We start from the raw sequence: 21,363 nt of genomic DNA on the forward strand, positions 1-21,363 counted from the left end.
GGAGTGTTGTTTCCATAATTGATTCTCAGGAAGACCCAGGTCGTTTCTTGGCACATTTGGATTTGGACTTTTCAGCTCTACCTCTGGCGGATTTGTACAGTGTAGGAGACTGGTCCTGTCTGTGCTATGATGATAGCGGGAATCCACTTTACCAAATCGAATGCTGTACATAGTTGATGTTTAACCATTTGCAATGCTGGAGAAACTTGGTTGTTGAATGCGCTGCATTCCTATACCCAAGCAGGAATTGATTCAAACATTGAGACAATATACCTTGTTCTCTGGTTACTGTTAACAAATGTTTCATCGTCTGTACAAAACGTTTTGCCAGCCCATTTGTGGCCATGTGATAAGGAGCGGAAGCAAAGCGTTGAATTCCATTCTCTTTCAAGTAGTTTATGAACTCTTTGAGATATGAACTGCGGTCCATTATCGCTCACCAGTTGTTCAGGGTAAACAAATCTGCTGAAAATTTCAAATAGCAATTGGTTTCTCTGATGATGTTGACTTCATGATAGCATTTCGAATGGGCAAAGACTAGAATGAGAAAAATGTGTGCTTCAAATGGTCTGAAGTATTCAACAGGTGCAAAGAAGCTAATGGCAGCAGGTTCTGCACTTTTGCACAAGACATTCCAGTCTTCTCCTTGATTTCGGCATCTAGCCTTGGCCATCAAAAATAGCTCCTGTCGATCTCCTTCCTCCTTACAACATCACAATGGCCTTCGTGTAATTGATTTAACACATATTTTCTGAATAACGGTGAAATGATGACTCTCATTCCCCAGAAGAGACAACCTGCCGATACTGATAACTCAAGTCCTGGGTGGAATATGAATTTAACTCATGGTTTGCTCCTGAAGCAGCATGTCCATAACCTCTGACAGTACTGGATCATTTCTGGTATGCTTTTTCACCTGCCCTATAGTTATAGGAGTGCTATCTACTTGCTTGAAGTAGAAAATGTTTCCACACAAACTTTATCGATGAATTATTTGGTAAGGGTAGTCAGGAGACTATTTGCATTCCCATGAAGGTTTGACTGATGATACATAAAGTGTGTGCTGACAGTGATGGAATCCCGGTATGAGGTCCAAAAAACATTGTTACTGGATGATGGTCTGTCAATAAAGTGATTTTCCTCCTATATAGGAATTGGTAGAACAGTTTTATTCCAAAAATGATTTCTAGGGCTCCTTTATCTATCTGAGCACTATTCCTCTTTATTCTACGTCCTCGACTTGAGGGCTATCGGCTTTTCTTCACTTGTGGACGTTTTGTGCGAAACCACCTCCCCAGTCCCATAAGGTGAGGGGTTACATACCAGTTCTGGGTAAATTTCGATAAAAATGTGTCAAGACTTCTGATTTGAGTAAGCCTCTTTGGTTTGCACGAATGCTTTCTGACATCGATCCCTTTTCAACTTTTTATTTTGACACGGTAGATTGTGAAAGGGTTTTAGAATAGTCGCCAGATTAGGGAGAAACTTTCCGATGTAATTTATTAAACCAAAGAAAGATCAAAGTTGGTTAACATTCTGAGCAGTTGGTGCCTTGATAATGGCTTTGATTTTCGAAAGCGACTTATGCAGTCCCTTGACATCAATAACATGGCCCAGATATTCAATTGAAGATAGGAAAAATACACAATTGTTTTTTTCAGACTCTTAATCCATAATCTTTTAATCTTTGGAGTGTGGCAGAGGTGTTGTAGCACAGTGGTTAGCACTGTTGCTTCACAGCGCCAGGGTCCCAGGTTCGATTCCCAGCTTGGGTCAGTGTCTGTGCGGAGTCTGCATGTTCTCGCCGTGTCTGCGTGGGTTTCCTCAGAGTCCTCCGGTTTCCTCCCACAGGTCCCAAAAGACGTGCTTGTTAGATGAATTAGACATTCTGAATTCTCCCTCAGTGTACCCGAACAGGCGCCGGAGTGTGGCAACTAGGGGATTTTCACCGTAACTTCATTGCAGTGTTAATGTAAGCCTACTTGTGAAACGAATAAAGATTATTAATTTCTTCCTCATTCTTTCCAGCCACCAAGATGTCATCCAGGTAACACAGGAGTCATTTAATTCACTTAAGGTTTTATCCATTGGTTTGTTGAAATAACAATGGCACTGGAGCAATGTCTAATGGTAATCTTTTTTTATTGAAATAACCCTTTTTGTGTAACAATTGTCAAAAACTGCTGCGAATCCTGATCCACAATCATTTGAAGACATGCTTCACTGAGGTTGATTTGACTGAAATCTTGGCCTCCAGCCAACCCAACAAATAGTCATCAATCGAGGGCAGATACTGCTCTGCACACAGTGCAGGATTAATGGTGACTTTAAAATCGCCACAAAAAAAGTGTTCAGATTCATCTTCATCACGGGTATGATCGGCATAGCCCAATCACTCTCATTACCAGGTTCAAAGACTCTGGTTTTGATCAGCCATTCAAATTCTGCCTCTACCTGAGGTCTGATTATGTACAGCACTGGCCTTGCCTTTAGATTTAGATGTACTGTCACATGTGCAGAGGTACAGTGAAAAGCATTGTACTGCGTAGAGTCGAGCCAGATCGTATCATACATGAAAAACATAGGACATATGATAAACACACAATGTAAATAAATAGACAGAGTGAAGAATAAGGAGTATAGTGCTACAATAGTACTGAAGTTACATAGAGAGATCAGTTCAGTCCATAAGAGGGTTGGTCATTCTGGAGTCTCGTAACTGTGGGGAAGAAGCTGTTTTTGAATCTGTTAGTGCATGTTCTCAGACTTTTGCATCTCTTGCCTGATGGAAGAGGTTGGAAGAGAGAATAACCCGGGTGGGAGGGGTCTTTGATTATACTGCCCGCTTTGCCAAGGCAGCGGGAGGTGTGGACAGAGTTAATGGATGGTAGGCAGGTTTGCATGATGGACTGAGCTGTGTTTGCAACTCTCTGTAGTTTCTTACAGTCTTGGGCCGAGCATATAGGATGCTTTCTATGATGTAAGAGTAAATGTGGACATGCAGAATTTCCTTAGTTCCCTGAGCACGTATAGGCGCGGTTGTGATTTCTTGGTCGTAGCGTCGATGTGGGTGGACCAGGACTGATTCCTACACCTAGGAATTTGAAGCTGTCAACCATCTCCACCTGGACACCAGTGATACAGACAGGGGTGTTTTGACACTCCTGAAGTAGATGACCAGCTCCTTAGTTTTGCTGACATTGAAGGAGAGATTGTTGCCACTAGGTTCTCTATCTCCCTCCTGTACTGTGACTCATCATTGTTTGAGATCCGACCCACTCTGGTTGTGTCATCAGCAAACTTGTAAATGGATTGGTGCCAAATTTTATCTCACAGTCGTGTGTGTATAAAGAGTACAGTAGGAGGCTATGTATGCAGCCTTGGGGGGTCCCCAGTATTGTGGACTACCGTGGAGGTGATGTCGTTCATCCTTACTGATTGTGGTCTATGGGTCAAGAAGTTGAGGATCTGGCCGGCACCATGACATAGTGGTCAGCATTGCTGCCTCACAGCGCTTAGAACCCAGGTTCGATCCCAATCCTGGGTTACTGTGTGTGTGGAGTTTGCACATTCTCCCCATGTTTGCTTAGGACTCATCCCCCCAACCCAAAGATGTGCAGGGTAGGTGAATTGGTCATGCTAAATTGCTCCTTAACTGGAATAAAATAATAGGTTTTGGAATTTGGACATGAGCTTGCCTGGGATTATGGAGTTGAAGGCGGATCTGTAGTCAATGAATCGGAGTCTGACATAGGAGTCCTTGTTGTCGAGACGCTCCAGACCCAAGGAGATAGTGGCTGCTGTGGACGGATTGTGGCAGTATGCGAATTCATAGAATTTACTGTGCAGAAGGAGGCCATTGAGCCCATCGTGTCTGCACCGGTACTTGGAAAGAGCATCCTACCTTCGCCCACACCTCCACCCTATCCCCGGAACCTAGTAACCCCAGTTAACTAAATTGTAGTGGATCAAAGCATTCTGGAAGTGTGGAGTTGATGTGTCTCATGACACATCATATGCGGCGGCAGGGTGGCACAGTGGTTAGCACTGCTGCCTCACAGCACCAGGGACCCGGATTCAATTCTGGCTTTGGGCAACTGTGTGAAGTTTGTACGTTCTCCCAGTGTCTGCGTGGGTTTCTTCCGGGTGCTCCGGTTTCCTCCCACAGTCCAAAGATGTGCAGGTTAGGTGGATTGGCCATGATGAATTGCCCCTCAGATGTCCAGGGATGTGGTTAGGTTATGGGGTTACGGGGATAGGGCAGTTTGGACCGGGGAGAGAACATGGGTGGAGTGCTCATTCGAAGGGTCGGTTTAGACTCGATGGGCGAACAGCCTTCTTTGGCTCTGTCGGGATTCTATGATTCCATGGCCAACCTCTCAAAACACTTCATAATGATAGATGTCAAGGCCATGGGATTATAGTCGTTCTTCTTTGGACCGGTATGATGGTGGTCTTTTTGAAGCAGGTGGGATCCTCCTAATGCACTCGGAAGAGGTTGAAGGTGTCTGCAAGCACATCAGCCAATTGGTCCCCATAGGATCGGAGTGCACGACCAGGGACTCCATCAGAACCCATTGCTTTCCATGGGTTCACTTTCGAGAAAGCCGTTCGGACTTCTACGGCTGTGATGGTAGGTATGGGTTGATCTCTTGGGGCAGTTGACAACAGTTTGTTGGCTTCCTGCTCGAAATAAGTATAGAATGCATTGAGCTTATCGGGGAGGAGTGCTCGGTTGCCGGAGATTCTACTCGGCTTTCCTTTGTAGCCGTTATATTGTTTAAGCCTTGCCACAACCGACGTGAGTCAGTGCCATTAGTCTGTGACTCTAGCTTAGTCTGGTATTGTGTCTTGGCATCCCCGATAGCTCTGCTGAGGTCATAATTTGATTTCTTGCATACGTCAGGCTTGCCTGTCTTGAACGCCTCAAACCTGGACTTCAGTAGGGAGTGGTTTCCGGTTGGGGAACACACGTACTACCTTCTTTGGGACGCAATCTTCAACATATTTACTGCTGAAGTCTGTGACTGTGGTGGCGTACTTGTCCAGGCTGGCCGCTGAGTTCTTGAATATGAACCAGTCCACTGACTCAAAGCAGCCGTATTGGAGCTCTTGCGTTGCCTCAGACCAGCATTGCATGAATCTTCTTAAGCCTTAGCCTTTAAGCATCTTACCCAACTTTCTTCCTTGATCTTCAGCTTTACTGAGAGATCCTTCATTCTTCCCAATTCACCATCGAAGACAATGGCATGTTTCTGCAAGATTTTGGGTAGGCCTGATTTGGAATCAGTCATAAAATATCGGAGTAGCATTAGGCCATTTGGCCCATCAAGTCTGCTCAGCCATTCGATCATGGCTAATCTAATCCTGGCCTTAACTCCACAGTCGAAGAACTCTAGCAAATTAGTCAAATATGATTTGCCCTTCATAAGACCATGCTGACTCTGACGTATAGCGTTTTGACTTTCCAAATATCCTGATATTACTTCCTTGATAATTGCTTCTAACAATTTCCCAACAACGGATGTTAAACTAACTGATCTGTAATTTCCCACATTCTGCCTCCCTCCCTTTTGAATAAGGGCGTTACGTTGGCATTTTACCAATCCACTGCAACCTTTCCCATGTCCAGGGAATTTTGGAATATAAACCAATGGATACACTATCTCCGCTGCCACTTCCTTTAACACCCTAGGGTATAGGCCATCAGGCCCCCCGGGGCACATGTCTGCCCTCAATCCCATTAGCTTGATGAGTACCGTTTCCCTATTGATGTTGATTGTTCTAGGTTCCTCCCTTCAATTACTTCTGAACTGCCCATTCCTATAGGAATGGCACTAGTGTCCTCCACCGGGAAAACTGAGGCAAAGTATTGCTTTAGCATCTTTGCCATTTCTGTTCCCCACTATTAACTCTCCGGTTTAATCTTCCAAGGGACCATCATTTACTTTAGCGACTCTCTTCCCTTTTATGAGCTTACGGAAGCGTTTGCTATCTTTTTTGATATTTTTCGCTGGCTTTCTTCCATAACTTATTTAGCTCTTTTTATTATATTTTTAGTAACCCTTTGTTCATGCTTGAAAGTTTCCAAATCGTGTAGCCTGCGACTGGCCTTTGCAACATGGTATAACTTAGTTTTTGACCTTATATTGTCCTTGACCTCCTTGTTTAGCTATGGATGCTCTTACCATCTTTCTTCCTCACTGAGATATATTTTAGTTGTGAGGAGTCGGGTATCTCCTTAAACAACTGCCACTGCTCATCAGCTGTCCTACCTTTTAGCCTTCCTGCCCACTCTACTCAGGCCAAATCTGTCCTCAAGCCTATGTAGTTTCCTTTGTTTAATTCCAGAATGCAAGTGTGGACTCCAGTTTCTCATCCCCAAACTGAATTTTGAATTCTACCATACTATGGTCACCACTCCCTAGAGAATCCTTAACCATGAGGTCATTAATTAATCCCTCCTCATTACACAATACCAAATCCAGAGTTGGCTGCTCCCTGGTTGGTTCCCAACATACTGTTCCAAAAACAATCTCTAATACTACCAGGCTACATTTGCCAATTTGATTCTTCCAGTCTCTGGCACCAGTGAGACAGCTGCCTCAGTGTCCACCCCCATCTTCACCAACTGAAGGAAGATCTTTGTGGTGGTTGGAGGTCAATCACCTCAGCTCCAGGAATTCACTGCAGGAGTTCCTCAGGGTGGTGTCTTAGGCCCAATCATCTTCAGCTGTTTCATCAATTACGTCCCTTCCATCATAAGATCAGAATTGGGGATGTTTGAGGATGACAGCACAATGTTCAGCACCATTTGCAACTCTTCAGATAATGAAGCAGTCCATGTCCAAGTGCAGCAAGACCTGGACCATATCCAGACTTGGGCTGACAAGTGGCAAGTTACATTCACGTCACACAAGTGCCAGTCAATGACCTTCTCCTACAAGAGAAGATCTAACCATCAGCCCTTGACATTCAATGGCATTACCTTTGCTGAATTCCCCACAATCAACATCCTGGGGGCTTACCATTGATCAGAAACTAAACTGGACTAGCCATAATAATATTATGGCTACCAGGGCAGGTCAAAGGCTAGGAACCCAAGGCGGGTAACTCACCTCCTGACCCCCCAAAACCTATCCACCAAAAGCCAGTCATGTAATGGAATAATCTCTACTTGCCTGGGTGAGTGCAGCTTCAACACCACTCAAGAGGCTGGACACCATCCAGGCCAAAGCATCCCGCTTGATTGCTCCCCCTTCCACAAACATTTACTCTCCACCACCGATGAACAGTGGCCGCCGTCTGTACCATCTACAAGATGCACTGCAGTAACTCACCAAAGTTTCTTAGACAACACCTTCCAAACCCATGGCTGCTACTATCTAGAAGGACAAGAGCATCAGAAATCTGGGAAACATCGCACCCAGAGGTTCCCCTCCACGTCACTCACCACCCTGACTTGGAAACTTAACGCCGTTCCTTCACTGTTGCTGGAGCAGAATTCTGGAACTCCCTCCCTAACAGCACTGTGGGTGTAACTACACCTCAGGGACTGTAGAGTTTCAAGAAGGCAGCTCATCATCACCTTCTGAAGGGCAACTAGAGATAGACAATAAATGTTGGCCTAACCAGCGCCATCCACATCCCGCAAATGAATTTTTAAAAAAGTGGTGACTCAATGTCGGTTTGTTGCGTCACCAATAGCCAGTACATTTAGTGACAGCTGTATTTGGACTCTGATTCGAGTTCCTTCTCACAAACATTTGCTTACCACGCGGACACTTTTTCCTTGATTCAACTTACCATTTGTTTTATTCAACTCTTGCTTCCTGCAACTTTCAACTGAAACTTGCTTCTTTTTCCAACAAGCATGTGCAACGTGGCTGTTTCGGTCACAATTTCTGGACATGCTGTCTTCGGACCAACAATCTGCTGCTGAGTGCCCGGCTTTTGCACATTTATGGCAAGTGTGAGTCGCCGTTTGCATCGAAGCTTCAGCCGCTGCAGTGGTTAGCACTGCTGACTAAGGCGCTGAGGACCCGGGTTCAATCCTGGCCCCGGGTCACTCTCCATGTGGAGTTTGCACATTCTCCCAGTGTCTGCGTGGGTTTTACCCTCACAAAACAAAGATGTGCAGGTTAGGTGGATTGCCCAAGCTAAATTGCCCATTAATTGGGGGGGGAAAATTGGGTACTCTAAATTAATTTTAAAAAGCCACCACCTTGTGAATTTTTCTGCTTGAACTCAACTGTTGAGCTTTTCTGGCTGCTAATTCCATAGATACAGCAACTTCCAAGGCTTTGTTTACGGTCAGGTTCTCTTTGGTTAACAACCGCTTTTGAGTAGCTTCGCTCCTTAAACCACAGACTAATATCCATCTTCAATGACATCAATAACACATCCCCAAATGCACAGTGTTTAACAATCTTTTCAGGGTAGCTACAAACTGTGCAGCCGATTCACCTCCTTCTTGGTTGCGCATATGAATCCTAAACCTTTCTGCGATGACTGAAGGTTTTGGTGAAGAGTGGCTCTCAACGTTTCCACTATTTCTTCCTATGTTTTTGTGTTTGGCTTTTCTGGTTCGACTAGACTCCTCCGGAGGTTAAATGTCACCTCTCCCCAATTATGCTCAGGAATGTTGGGACTTTTATATCTGCTGCACAACCTGAGCTCAATCTGTTCCCCTTTGTGTTTTGCAGCCTCAGCTCGAAATTTGTTGTTGCAGGGTACATGCTACTCACGGCTACCGAGTCCACTTTGGGTGGAGCACAGGGCGGGCTTCTGCCCAAGGTTGTTCAGTTCAGATTTTTCGGTTCCTCCGGTGACACCAAATATTGTTTGGCTCCCCCATCACCAGTTTTCATGAAGCGCCGATTTCAATTATTTATTATTTCTTTGGTTGCCCACAAACACTGTTCACTTATCTCGTTGCCAGTTTTTATGTGGTGGATTCAAGCTGAGTCTATAGGCTTTGGAGGTTTCACCAAACCAAAGACTGCTCATTTGCCCACGCAAACTACTGATGACGTCAATCGTTCTCTTAAAGTGCCCCTGTTCAGCTACAAGGCTTGCTTGGAAACACTAAAAACACTAGGGGGAGGGTGCTGGTGAGATGTTACATATTTTAATCTTTATATTTAAACTATGGGCACAGCGTCAGACGCCCGAGGCAGATCTTCCGCCCAAATCCCCTCTGAAAACTGCATCCTCCTCAGTTTGTCCCAGGTTATCCATGCTGATCCTAATCCCTTCATCCACCCAGACCAAAAGTCCAATGTCCTCGCAGCCATTCTTAAAGGTCCAGTTCGTGGAGCCGGAAATTCTCCGATATCTGTGCACCCGACCCAGTAGGAATGCGGCGCTCACTACCACATTGAGTAACTGAGGCAAATAATATTTATGGGGAAGCTATGCAAACGTTTGATGGCGGAGGGGTACACAAATATATACCGCAGGAGCTGGATGAGGAAGGATGAGAGTGGAGTACAAATGCCAGCATGGACTGGTTGGGTTGGATGGTCTGTTTCTGTGTATAGTCTATGTAATATGGATTTGTGATCAACAGTTAACAGAAATAAAATAGGTGGTGGCAGAAAGTGATTTGAGATTTTCCAATTTACTTCCAATTAAACGTTCAAAAGGTTTTCATCCAAACTGTAAAATATATCAAGGTAAAAAGTGGCCTTCCTCAGATTAAAAGAAAATATTCGCGCAAAGAAACATTGATAAGCAATGAAAGATAAAAGAAATGAAAAGCATACAAATTAAATGTGCCTTGGAAAGGAAAACCTACTGTATCAAGGTTGGAGTTACAGGATTGAAAGTAAGATATGGCCAAATTTGAACAAAAAAACATTCATCTCTTCACAGATCAGATAAAAAAAATAAAAACAAAGAATAAATGTAAAACATTTGTCAAAAATCTGCAAAAGAAATATTAGGAAGGCCAAGAAAACAAATGAGGAACAATGAACAGATAAGAGGTGTAAGAGGAGAGAAAAACCTTTCTTAAGTAAATTATCACCAAGAGGGTAACAGGAGACTGGGGTAAGTCTAATAAGAGGGAAGAGCTAACTTGTACTGATGAAGATTGAGGAAATTCCAGATATACTAATTAAAAGATCGGGTGGTTAATAAAGTAAATGTGAAAGATTGTTTCTATTGGTCAGCCAGACAGTAACACTTGAGCACAAATTAAAATGATCACAGAATGAATTAAAAGGTTAGAAACAATCTCAGGACAATTAAAATGTAGAATTTCTTCCCTAAAGCAATGATGAAGTTGGGTCCTCAAATCTTTTACAAAGTACTATAGATTCTCATTGGGAGGGGGGGGGGGGGGGGGGGGGGGTGAGAGAGCAAGAGAGAGCGAGAACTAGTAAAGGCTGTAGAATCATAGAATTTTACTGGGCTCGAAGAGGTCAATTGTGCCTCAGCCAACTCGCAAAGTAATATTCACTTAGATGCATTTCCAATATGGTGACCTTTACTTATACTCTTGTACATTTTGCTTCATCAAATATTTACCCATTGTCCCTTGAAAAGCTATTTTGAATTCCGCTTCCAGCACTATTTGTGGTAGGGCATTTCATGTCTAACAACGGTGGAATTAAGATTGTCTGATTCTTTCTTTAAACCAACATATCATACATGGAACTAAATAATAAACTTTTGATCAAAGGCTTAATGTAACAATGCATACACGAAAGGACACAGCACAGTAGCATTTGTGGAAGCCAGAAAGATTGCATCTTAGATAGGAAAGAGCTTTCTATTACAGATTTTTAGGCTGACGGCATTCAAGAAAGCATAGAAGCATTTAACATATTTTACAGCTGTTGGGGTTTTAGGTGTTAAAGGATAAAAGAACATAAAACAGGATTACCACAGCAGCCAGTAACTGTTTTTGAGATTTCTCATACCATTGCATTTGTTCAGTGATCACTGGAAGATCAGCAAGCTGAGGCTATACTTGTCAATTTCCCAACTATTTATTTATTCTGGACAGTATTGGTGCTTTGCAGATGTGACTGTGCCACAGCTACCAGTTACCCTCCCACAGCCCATCATAGTGAGTGTCAGCAGGCTATTCAATCAGAGGAGGGAGAGGCAAGCACACACTGACTTTACGTGGATTGCTGGACACTGGTTGGAGCCCTTACTGATTTTCCTCTCTGTAACCCAAGGAGACTGTGGCCAATTGCAGCATCTTTACCACAGACCAGAGGTCAACAATAAGACCTTTTGACTTTGTATGGCTGATTGGATAACTTGGGAGCAGGAAGAGAGAGAAAAAAGGGAAATATGACAGAGGGAGAAAGTGAGAAAGACTGAGTCTTGCACTTTTATGGAGCTTTGGAACATCTTTCATGACCATCTCTAATAGCACATGTAATGAAATACAGCGATCATTATATGTAAAAAAAATTGCTGTTACAGCGATTGTTATATGCAAGAAATTGCTGTTACAACAACCTACTTTACATGGTCACTTACAAATACAAAAGTATTTCATTTTTGATAAAGAGACATGGTAAAGATCGTAGGGGTACCACTCATTCAGTCCCATTACATAAGTAAAGCAACATCTTAAATCCAGAGTATATATGGAAGAAATATAATTAGTAAAAGATAAAGGGCAAGTACCTGGTAGAGTCAGCTCAAGAGGAGTATCGCCATCTTCTATAGCATGGCTACCGTGCTCATTGTTGCCATCCTGTACGATTTCCTCAGAGCTAGTTCGCTCAACTGGAAGAAAATAAAGAGATAGGAATCACTGTAAACCAGTCTAGATCCATATAGCAATGCTGAAAACCAAGTTCTGACATTTTGGGAGTAATTTTGTCTTTGGGCGATAATACAAAATAAGTAACATTATCTGTTAGACTTCTTTCCCCATTTTCATTTATTTACAAGGTCCAAAGTCAAAATTGATCTCCCCTGTCTTTACTTTTATTTAAAAAACAGAAATGATGCAATTTAAAAAAAATATTGTCCCTAGAACTTTAAAGCCAGATTCTTAATGGTATAACTTTCAAAAAAGAATTACAATTTACTGTAGGTCATTATTATGTCAGGCCTCCTACATTCTGTAAAAGTAGTTCATTAGAGAACACATTAGCATACTGGAGCTGTCGGTAGTCTTAGGTACATGGTGGGAACAATGGTTCTGGGGTAAGCATAATTTGGTGGCATCAACTCCTTTAAAAGTCTATTATTGGTCACAGCTAGGCAAAACAGGTGACACACGAGGGAATTTAATTTAACAGCTGTAAATGTTTGCTATTCGTGGCCACATTCCAAGCTTCCCGACTCATACATTTTCAGAGTTAAAGTAAAAAAACTGAAGTGGCAGTCATGCAGAGATCTGTTTAGAATGAATCAATACTGGCATCCCAACGGTTTATGGTTGTCGCATGGTTTGTAAGACTCATGCAACAATAGAAGGCCCCCAATCAGAAACACAAGAAGACAAGATTATCAGATAATAATGTTCAGTGAATTAAATCAATGTTCTAAGCATTACATAAAAGCAAATTGGCATTGTTATACTGTGGTCACACAAAGTATCTTGCATTAGATAAAGTGACAAGCGCAGGTGAAGTGCTTTCCTGCAGAGAAGGATGAAATCGGAGAGAGATTTAGCTCACTGAAGAGAAAAGTGTGTGTGTGGGTGAGTGTGCTTAAAACTATGATTCAGGAGTAGCACGGTGGTGCACTGGCTGCCTCACAGCGCTGAGGACCCGGGTTTGACCGGGTGGAGTTTGCACGTTCTCCCCGTGTCTGCGGGATCTCACCCCCACAACCCAAAGATGTACAGGGTAGGTGAATTAGCCACACTAAATTGCCCTTAATTTGCAAAAAAAAGAATTGGGTACTCTAAATGTATTTTTAAAAATAAGATTCAAGTACACAAATGTGAAAAGTTAAAATACAAATGACAAAAATGAAGATCCTTTAAAAGTAGTAATAGTGATTTTATGTGAAAATACATCACTGGGTGTGGCTCATGTTAGTCACTCTGAGAAAATACAGAGGGATCAGTTTTAAAGAAGGTGCTGGGAAAGCGAGATGAATTGGCGATGCTAAATTGCCCCTTAATGTCCAAAGATGCACTGGTTAGGTGGGCTTATGGGGATAGGGTGGGGGCAGTGGGCTTTAGTGGGGTGCTCTTTGAGGGTTGGTGCAGACTGGATGGGCTGAATGGCCTCCTTTTGCACTGTAGGGATTCTATGTTCTTGAGTGTTGTTGGAGCTGCACTCATCCAGGCAAGGATAGAGTATTCCATCACTCCTGACTTGTGCCTTTTAGATAATGGGCAGGGGGGCGGTGGTCAGGAGATGCATTACTTGCTAATTTCCAGTGGCAGAAGGATTGATATGATACATACAAAACATACAAATCAGGAGTTGGTGGCCATTCAGCCCCTTGAAAAGGAGGATACATACAGATTTAGGAGATAATTAGCAAGAAAGAGAGGCAACATGACATTTTGTATGCAGTAGTTATGATGCTGTTGATTGTGCTGCCTGAAAGGGCGCTGGAAGCAATAATAACCTCCCAAAAATAATTGCAAAAATACTTGAAGGGGAAATATTTGCAGCCATTAGAAGAGATGGGGACTGAGACTGATTGATTGGTCTTTCAAAGTGGAGACACAGACACAGCCACAATGGTCTGCTTCTACGCAACAAGTGTCTTAGCAAGTTTTATTATATTAAATGTGCCATGATATACAACATATAAATACACACGCACGTTGTTGCTGGTGTTGTTCTGTCAATCTCACCTTCATTTTGTGTGCATTGTTCTGGGGATTCTGCAAGCGTAGTACTCTAAACAAAACAGAAACTCATGTTGGTTATCATATAGTTTACAAGTCAGCTCAACAGAATTTGCTGAATATCACATTCCCAAACTTTTCTAACCTCACGACAATAATGGTAAATAAGCAATAAGCAAATCTCTGAACGTTCTTTGTGAAATATCATAGAATCACTACAGTGCAGGAGGCCATTCGGCTCATCGAGCCTGTACTGAATCTCTGAAAGAGCACCTATCCCCATAACTCAGTAACTCCACCTGACCTTTTGGACACTAAGAGGCAATTTAGCATGGTCAATCCACCTGACCTGCATATCTTTGGACTGTGGAAGGAAACCGGTCACAGACACGGGGAGAACGTCCAAACTCCACACAGACAGTCACCCTCATCAAGGTCGGAATTGAGCTCCGGTCCCTGGTACTGTGAGGCAGCAGTGCTAATCACTGTGTCACCGGGCTGCCCATGGTATATATTTTGATTTTAAACGGAAGCTTGCACATACTTTACTTGATTAAAAACAAAGTGACTATTTTTCTAAACTTTTCAACACCATAAAATCCGAAGTAACTTTTCACTCACTTTGCCCACTAAATTATTTCTGTTTAAGAACAAAAAACTTGTGGTGATTATCCATGAGTTAAGGGTTATATCCACCCTTTTCAAAAAGCACAGATATAATGTATCAATTCACCTTTTCTTCAGGTGAAGACGCACTTCATGACTTGGTTGGAGAAGGGTGGTGAGAAGTCTGTTCACTTGTTAAAGTTAAGCTTTCTTCTCTTATTGTTACTTCTAATTGCTGTTAAATGATACTTTACTTTTTATGTTTCGGACTTGTTACCTTTTTAATGGTTAATTAACTTCCTGAATTCATAATTTAACGTGTTCCTTTTAACTATATGGCTAAGTCTCTAGAAGCTGAGGTGACCGACGATTGGTGAGTTATTGCAAACAAGTGAACCCCGTAGAAACCGAACCCCCCCCCAATTCAAATCGGGGAGTGCAGCCTTTTCTGTCCATGTGTGGTTGGGTAATGTTGAGATTTTGAGCAGGGCAGGCCAGAGGTGGTGCCAGAAGAGTTCATCGAATGTTTCCAGGATAGTTTCTTAGAACAGCATGTTCTGGAACCAACCAGTGGGCAGGCTATACTAGACCTGGTATTTTGCAATGAGATGGGATTAATTAATGAACTCACAGTGAAGGCGGCCCAAGGTAACAATGACCATAATATGATTGAATTCAGTTTGAGGGAGAGACTGTGTTTGCAAACTTTACGAAGGGCAATTACGAGGGCATGAAAGCACAGTTGGCTAAAGTGAATTGCCAAATTAGGTTAAGGGATAGGTCAATAGATATGAAATGAGAAACATTAAAGGGGATATTTCAGAATATACAGAACAGATAGATTTCAACGAGTAAGTAAAAGTTCATGGGGGGGTGCGGCACGGTGGTGCAGTGGTTAGCACTGCTGCCTCATGGCACCGAGGACAAGGGTTCGATCCCGGTCCCGGGTCACTGTCTGTGTGGAGTTTGCACATTTTCTCCCCGTGTCTGCATGGGTCTCACCCCCACAACCCAAAGATGTGCAAGATAGGTGGATTGGCCAGGCTACATTGCCCCTTAATTGAAAAAAAAATGAATTGGGCACTTTAAATTTAGAAAAAAAAAGAAAACGTCCATGGGATGTCTAATTTAGAAAAATTAGAAGATAGTATCAAACTTAAAGAAAAATAACATAATTGTGCAAAGATATGTGCAGGGGCAGAAGTTTGGACAGAATATAAGGATTTGCATCAGTCTTCACTGGAGGATACATGTAAAACCCAGAAGCAGCTCTAAATCAAGAAATGTGAGGGAAGGAGGAAACCAGGAAAATTACAGTCACCAGATAGATGGTACTGAGTAAATTATTGGAGTTGTGGGCTTACAAGAGCCCGGGTGCTGATGGACTTCAGCCTAGGGTCTCAAAAGAGGTGGCTAGTGAGACAGTTGATGCATTAATTTTAATTTTCCAAGCTTCCTAGATTCAGGGATAGTCTCACTTGATTGAAAGATAGCAAATATAACTCCATGGTTCAAAAACGGAGGGAGACAGAAAGTGGAAAACTAGAGGACAGTTAGCCTAACATCTGTCGTAGGGAAAACATTCAAAGCTATTACTAAAGAAGCTACAGCAAGGCACTTGGATAAGTTCAAGGTAATCAGGCCGAGTCAGCATGGCTTTGAGAAAAGGAAATCATGTTTCACCAACATATCGGAGTTTTTTGAGGAAATAACATGTGCTGTGGATAAAGGGGAATAGGTGGATGTACTGCACGTAGATTTCCAGAAGGCATTTGATAAAGTGCCACATCAAAGGTTATTGCAAAAAATAAAAGCTCACGGTATAAGGGATAAAATATTGGCATGGGTAAAAGATTGGCTGGCTCATAGGAAGCAGAGAGTAAGCTTAAATGGGTATTTTTCTGGTTGGCAAAATGTAACGAGCAGTGTGTCACAGGGACCAGTGCTGGGACTTCAACTATTTACAATTTATATCAATGACTTGGATGAAGGGATGGTTGCCAAACTTGCTGATGGCATAAAATATAGGTCGGAAAGTAAGTTGTGAAGAGGACAGAAGGGGGCTACAAAAAGATATATATAGGTTAAGTGAGTGGGGAATGTCTGGCAAAGGGAGTACAATGTGGGAAAATGTGATATTGTCCATTTTGAGAGAAAGAATTAAAGAGAAGCATATTATCTAAATGGTGAGAGAATGTAGAACTCTGAGATACAGAGGACTCGAAGCGTAAAGGCTAGAATGCAGGTACAAGTTTTGAGCACAGAAAGAGGCCCTTCAGTCTATTGTCTCTGTGCCAGCCATCAAGCACCCACCCATTCTAATCCCATTTTCCAGTGCTTGGTTCATAGCCTTGTATGCTATGGCGTTTCAAATGCTTATCTAAATGCTTCTTTAATGTTGTACGGGTTCCCACCCCGTCACCCTTTCAGGCAGCGAGCTCCAGGTTCCCATCACCCTCTGGGTGAAAAAGCTTTTACCCAAAATCCCTCTAAATCCGCTGCCCCTCACCTAAAATCTATGACCCCTGGGTTATTGATCCCTCTACTAAAGGGACAGTTCCTTCCTATCTACCCTCTCTATATTCCTCATAATTGTTTCCACCTCAGTCAGGTCCCCCTTCAGTCTTCTCCGCTCCAAGGGAAACAATCCCACCAATCAGCCTCTCTTCGGAGCTGAAATGTTCCCAGGCAACATCCTGTGAATTTCCTCTGCACCCTCTCACATGCAATCACATCCTTCCTATAGTGAGGCAACCACAACTGCACACAGTATTCTACCTGTGGCCTAAGGAGAGTTTTATACAACATCATCATAACCTTATTCAACCATGTTGATATTAATAAAGAGGAAGTTGGGCATCTTAAAAAGCATTAAAGTAAATAAATCCCCAGGGCCTGATGGGATCTACCCCAGAATATCGAGGGAGGCAAAGGAGGAAATTTATGGGGCCTTGACAGTAATCTTTGTATCCTCACTGGCTACAGTTAAAGTTCCAGAGGACTGGAGAGTAGTCAATGTTGTTCCATTGTTTAAGAAGTGCAGCAGGGATAATCCAGGAAATTGTAGGCCTGTGAGCTTTACGCCAGTGGTAGGGAAAGTATTGGAAAAGATTCTCAAGAGACAGAATTTACTCACATTTGGAAACAAATTGACTTATTAATGATGGACTTCTTCCGTCAGGAAAAAGATACCAAAGTTTGATGTCACGTACCAACCGACTCAAGAACAGCTTCTTCCTTACTGCCATCAGACTTTTGAATGGACCCACCTCGTATTAAGTTGATCTTTTCTCTACACCTTGCTATAACTGTAACATTATATTCTGCAGTCTCTCCTTCATTCCCTATGTACGGTATGCATTGTTTGTACAGAATGCAAGAAACAATACTTTTCACTGTATACGAATACATGTGACAATAATAAATCAAATCATAAATTAAATGGACAGCATGGTTTTGTGAAATGGAGATCATGCCTCACTAATTTGATCGAGTTTTTCGAGGAAATGACAAAGATGATAGATGAGGGAAAGGCAGTAGATGTTGTATACATGGACTTCAGTAAAGCCTTTGATAAGGTACCTCATGGTAGACTGGTACAAAAGGTGAAGTCACATGGGATCAGAGGGGAGCTGGCATGTTGGATACAGAACTGGCTTGGGCACAGAAGACAGAGAGAATCAGTAGAAGGGTGCTTTTCTGAATGGAAGGCTCTGACTAGCGGCGTCCCACAGGGATCAGTTCTGGGGCCTTTGTTGTTCGTGGTGTATATAAATGATTTGGAAGAAAATGAAGCTGGTCTGATTAGTAAGTTCGCAGCCGACACAAAAATTGGTGGAGTTGCAGATAGTGAAGAGGATTGTCAGAGGATACAGCAGGATATAAACTGGTTGGAGTCTTGGGTGGAGAAAGGCAGATGGAGTTTAATCTGGACAAGTATGAGGTAATGCACTTTGGAATGTCTAATGCATGGAGGAATTACGCAATAAATAGTAGAACTCTTGAGAGTACTGACAGACAGAGAGATACGGGCATGCATGTCCACCGATCACGGAAAGTGGCAATGCATGTGGATAAGGTGGTCAAGAAGGCGTACGGCATGCTGGCCTTCATCGGTCGAGGTATTGAATTTTAAAATTGGCAAGTCATGGACTTCCGGTGGCGGCCATGAAGGAGCAGGTCGCACATATGGTGGCTCCTGTTTGGGTCGGATCTTTGGGCCCTTTCCCGATTTTTTCTCGGATTTTACTCGGAAAATTGATGGTGGATGTAATTGTGAGGAGGAATCCCACATCAGTGCATGGAGAGGCAGACCAGGAGTGCTCGCAAAGGAACAAACGGGCGAACAGAGAAGGCCTGGATTGAAGCTGCAGTGGGAGAATGCATGGTGGATGACCGGAGTCCTGGCTCAACGACACAGCAGTCAACAGAGCAGTTGATGCAGTTCATACAAGAGGGCTTCGCCAAGCAAAAACAGGAATGCTTGGACCCGATTAAGGAATCGATCGCTCGGCTGGAACATAGACTGGATGCTCAAGATCGGGCAATCCAGAAAGTGGAGAAGGCACTGACTGAGCAGGAGGAACACCAAACAAGCAAACTGAGCAATGAAGGTGGAGGTGGGGATGCTGAGAGACCAGCAGAAAAGGCTCCAGGAGAAGGTGGAGGATCTAGAGAATAGGTCCCTTCGGCAGAACTTGAGGATCGTTGGTTTCCCGGAGGGGTCAAAAGGAGCGGATGCAGGGGCATATATAGCGGGCATGTTCGAGAAGCTAATGGGGGATGGGACGTTCACCCGACCTTTGGAGGTGGACAGGGCTCACAGAGCGCTAGCGAGGAAGCCGTGTGTAGGTGACCCCCCGAGGGCGATGGCGGTGAGATTCCACAGGTACCTGGACAAGGAGCGTATTGTACGGTGGGCCAGGCAGACATGGAGCTGTAAGTGGGAGAACAGCACCCTGCGTATCTACCAAGATCTGAGCGCAGACGTAGCCAGGAGAAAGGCAGGGTTCCACCAAATAAAGTCGACCCTTTTCAAGAAGAAGGTGAAGTTTGGACTGCTGTATCCGGCCCGTCTTTGGGTCACTTATCAGGAGCAACATTTCTACTTTGAGTCGCCCGAGAAAACAATGTACTTCGCTAGAAGGAAAGGGCTGGCAGTGGACTGAGGTGTTTGAACTTTGCTGCAGCATTCACGTTAAAAAAAAAAATTGTTTTTGGACTATATCTGTAATGTCTTCTGTATTGATCCTGGGGCTGCTGCATATTTGTATAAGTTAAAGTTTGCATTTGTACTGATGGGGGATGGAGGTGTGAATTTTCGATGTGGAGTTTTTGCTTTTCTTTGTGTTTCTTTTGGTCAACTGGGCTGGGCTTTTTTTTCTTTTGCATACATGTGACCGAGCTTTGGGGGGGGTGGGGGGGGGGTGGAGTGAGGAACAATAGATGGTAAAATGTCTTGTGCCATGGGCGGGGGCCAGCCTGGGCAGGCTGGCTCATGGAAGCACAGTGGGGGGTGAGCAGATGTTATGCTTGTTGAAGGGGGCGGTTTGTATAGTGCAGTTATGGGGGGGGGGGGGGGGGGGGGGGGGGGGGGGGGAGAAGAGGGAGGGGGAAACTGTTCTGCTGAAGGGGGAGGGACTTTTGCTGGGGGACAAAAGGGAGGTCGGGGACGGAGGCTGCCTGGGGACGGGCCTGCGGATGCGCGAGCTGGGGACGGGCCTGCGGATGCGCGAGCTGGAGACTGGCCCGAGAAAGGTGATGGCTGATCGGCAGGGGGGGGGGGGGCAGAAGGTGAGAGAAGCCCCCCAAACAGGCTGATCACATGGAACGTTAGAGAGCTAAATGGGCCGGTTAAGAGGGCACGCATGTTCGCGCATTTGAGGGGATTGAAGGCGGACGGGGCAATGTTACAGGAGGCGCATCTTAGGGTAACCATCAGATTAGATTAAGGAAGGGATGGGTCGGACAGGTATTTCACTCGGGGCTGGATTCTAAGACGAGAGGGGTCGCGATCCTGATTAATAAGCGAGTGTCATTCGAGGCCGGAAGAATAGTTGCGGATGTGGGAAGCCATTACATCATGGTTAGTGGGAAGCTGGAAGGGCTGCCTTCTCGGGTGCCAGCAATGGCAAAGGAGCTAAAGGGGCTTATGAAGCAGATGGGGGGAGTGAACCCATGGAGGTTTGGGCAGCCGAGAATGAAGGAGTTCTCCATTTGCTCACGCGTGCCAAGAGTGTACTCTTGGATCGACTTTTTCATCTTGAACAGGGCTTTACTGACGGGGGTAGTGGACACTGAGTACTCAGCAATCACGGTCTCGGATCACGCCCCGCACTGGGTAGACCTACAGGTGAGCAAGGAGGGTGGCCAACACCCGCATTGGAGATGAGATGTCGGACTGTTAACGGGTGAGAAGGTGTGCGGGCGGGTGGGGAAATGTATCCAGAACTATCTGGAAGTTAATGATACGGGGGAAGTCGAGGCTGCAAAGATCTGGGAGGCGGTGGTCAGAGGGGAGCTGATCTCGATACGGGCCCACAGGGAGAAGGTAGACAGAGCAGAGACGGACTGACTGATAGGGGAAATACTTCAGGTCGACAGGAGATATACGGACACCCCAGAAGCAGGGCTTTCAAGGGAACAACGGAGGCTACAGGCGGAGTTTGGCTTGTTAACTACAGGGAAGGAGGTGGAGCAGCTGAGGAAGGTGAGGGGGGGGCGATATATGAATATGGAGAGAAGGCCAGCAGAATGCTTGCTCAGAAGCTCAGAAAACGGGAGGCAGCCAGAGAGATTGGGAAAGTAAGGGACAGGGATAGGAACCTGGTAGGAGATTCAGGAGAGGTTAATAGGGCGTTCAAGGAGTTTTATGGCAGGCTGAATGAGTCGGAACCCCCAGCTGGGCCGGAGGGGATGAGGCAATTCTTAGGGGGGCTGAGGTTCCCGAAGGTTGACGAAGGGTTGGT

At 44.3% G+C, this 21,363-nt stretch overlaps 1 protein-coding gene across 2 annotated transcripts in view; it reads right to left on the bottom strand.

Annotated features, from left to right (window-relative positions):
- Window positions 1-21,363, bottom strand: part of LOC140394017 (E3 ubiquitin-protein ligase MGRN1-like) — a 247,376-nt gene that overhangs the window by 15,006 nt on the left and 211,007 nt on the right. For both annotated transcript variants that reach the window (XM_072480789.1, XM_072480788.1), the window contains exons 14-15: window positions 13,796-13,841; window positions 11,653-11,754 (exon numbers count right to left, since the gene is read on the bottom strand). In XM_072480789.1, the coding sequence (XP_072336890.1) occupies window positions 11,653-11,754; window positions 13,796-13,841 (148 nt within the window). The remainder of the gene's footprint in view (window positions 1-11,652; window positions 11,755-13,795; window positions 13,842-21,363) is intronic.

Source organism: Scyliorhinus torazame, chromosome 17 (genome assembly GCF_047496885.1).
Source record: "Scyliorhinus torazame isolate Kashiwa2021f chromosome 17, sScyTor2.1, whole genome shotgun sequence".
Lineage (NCBI taxonomy): Eukaryota > Metazoa > Chordata > Chondrichthyes > Carcharhiniformes > Scyliorhinidae > Scyliorhinus > Scyliorhinus torazame.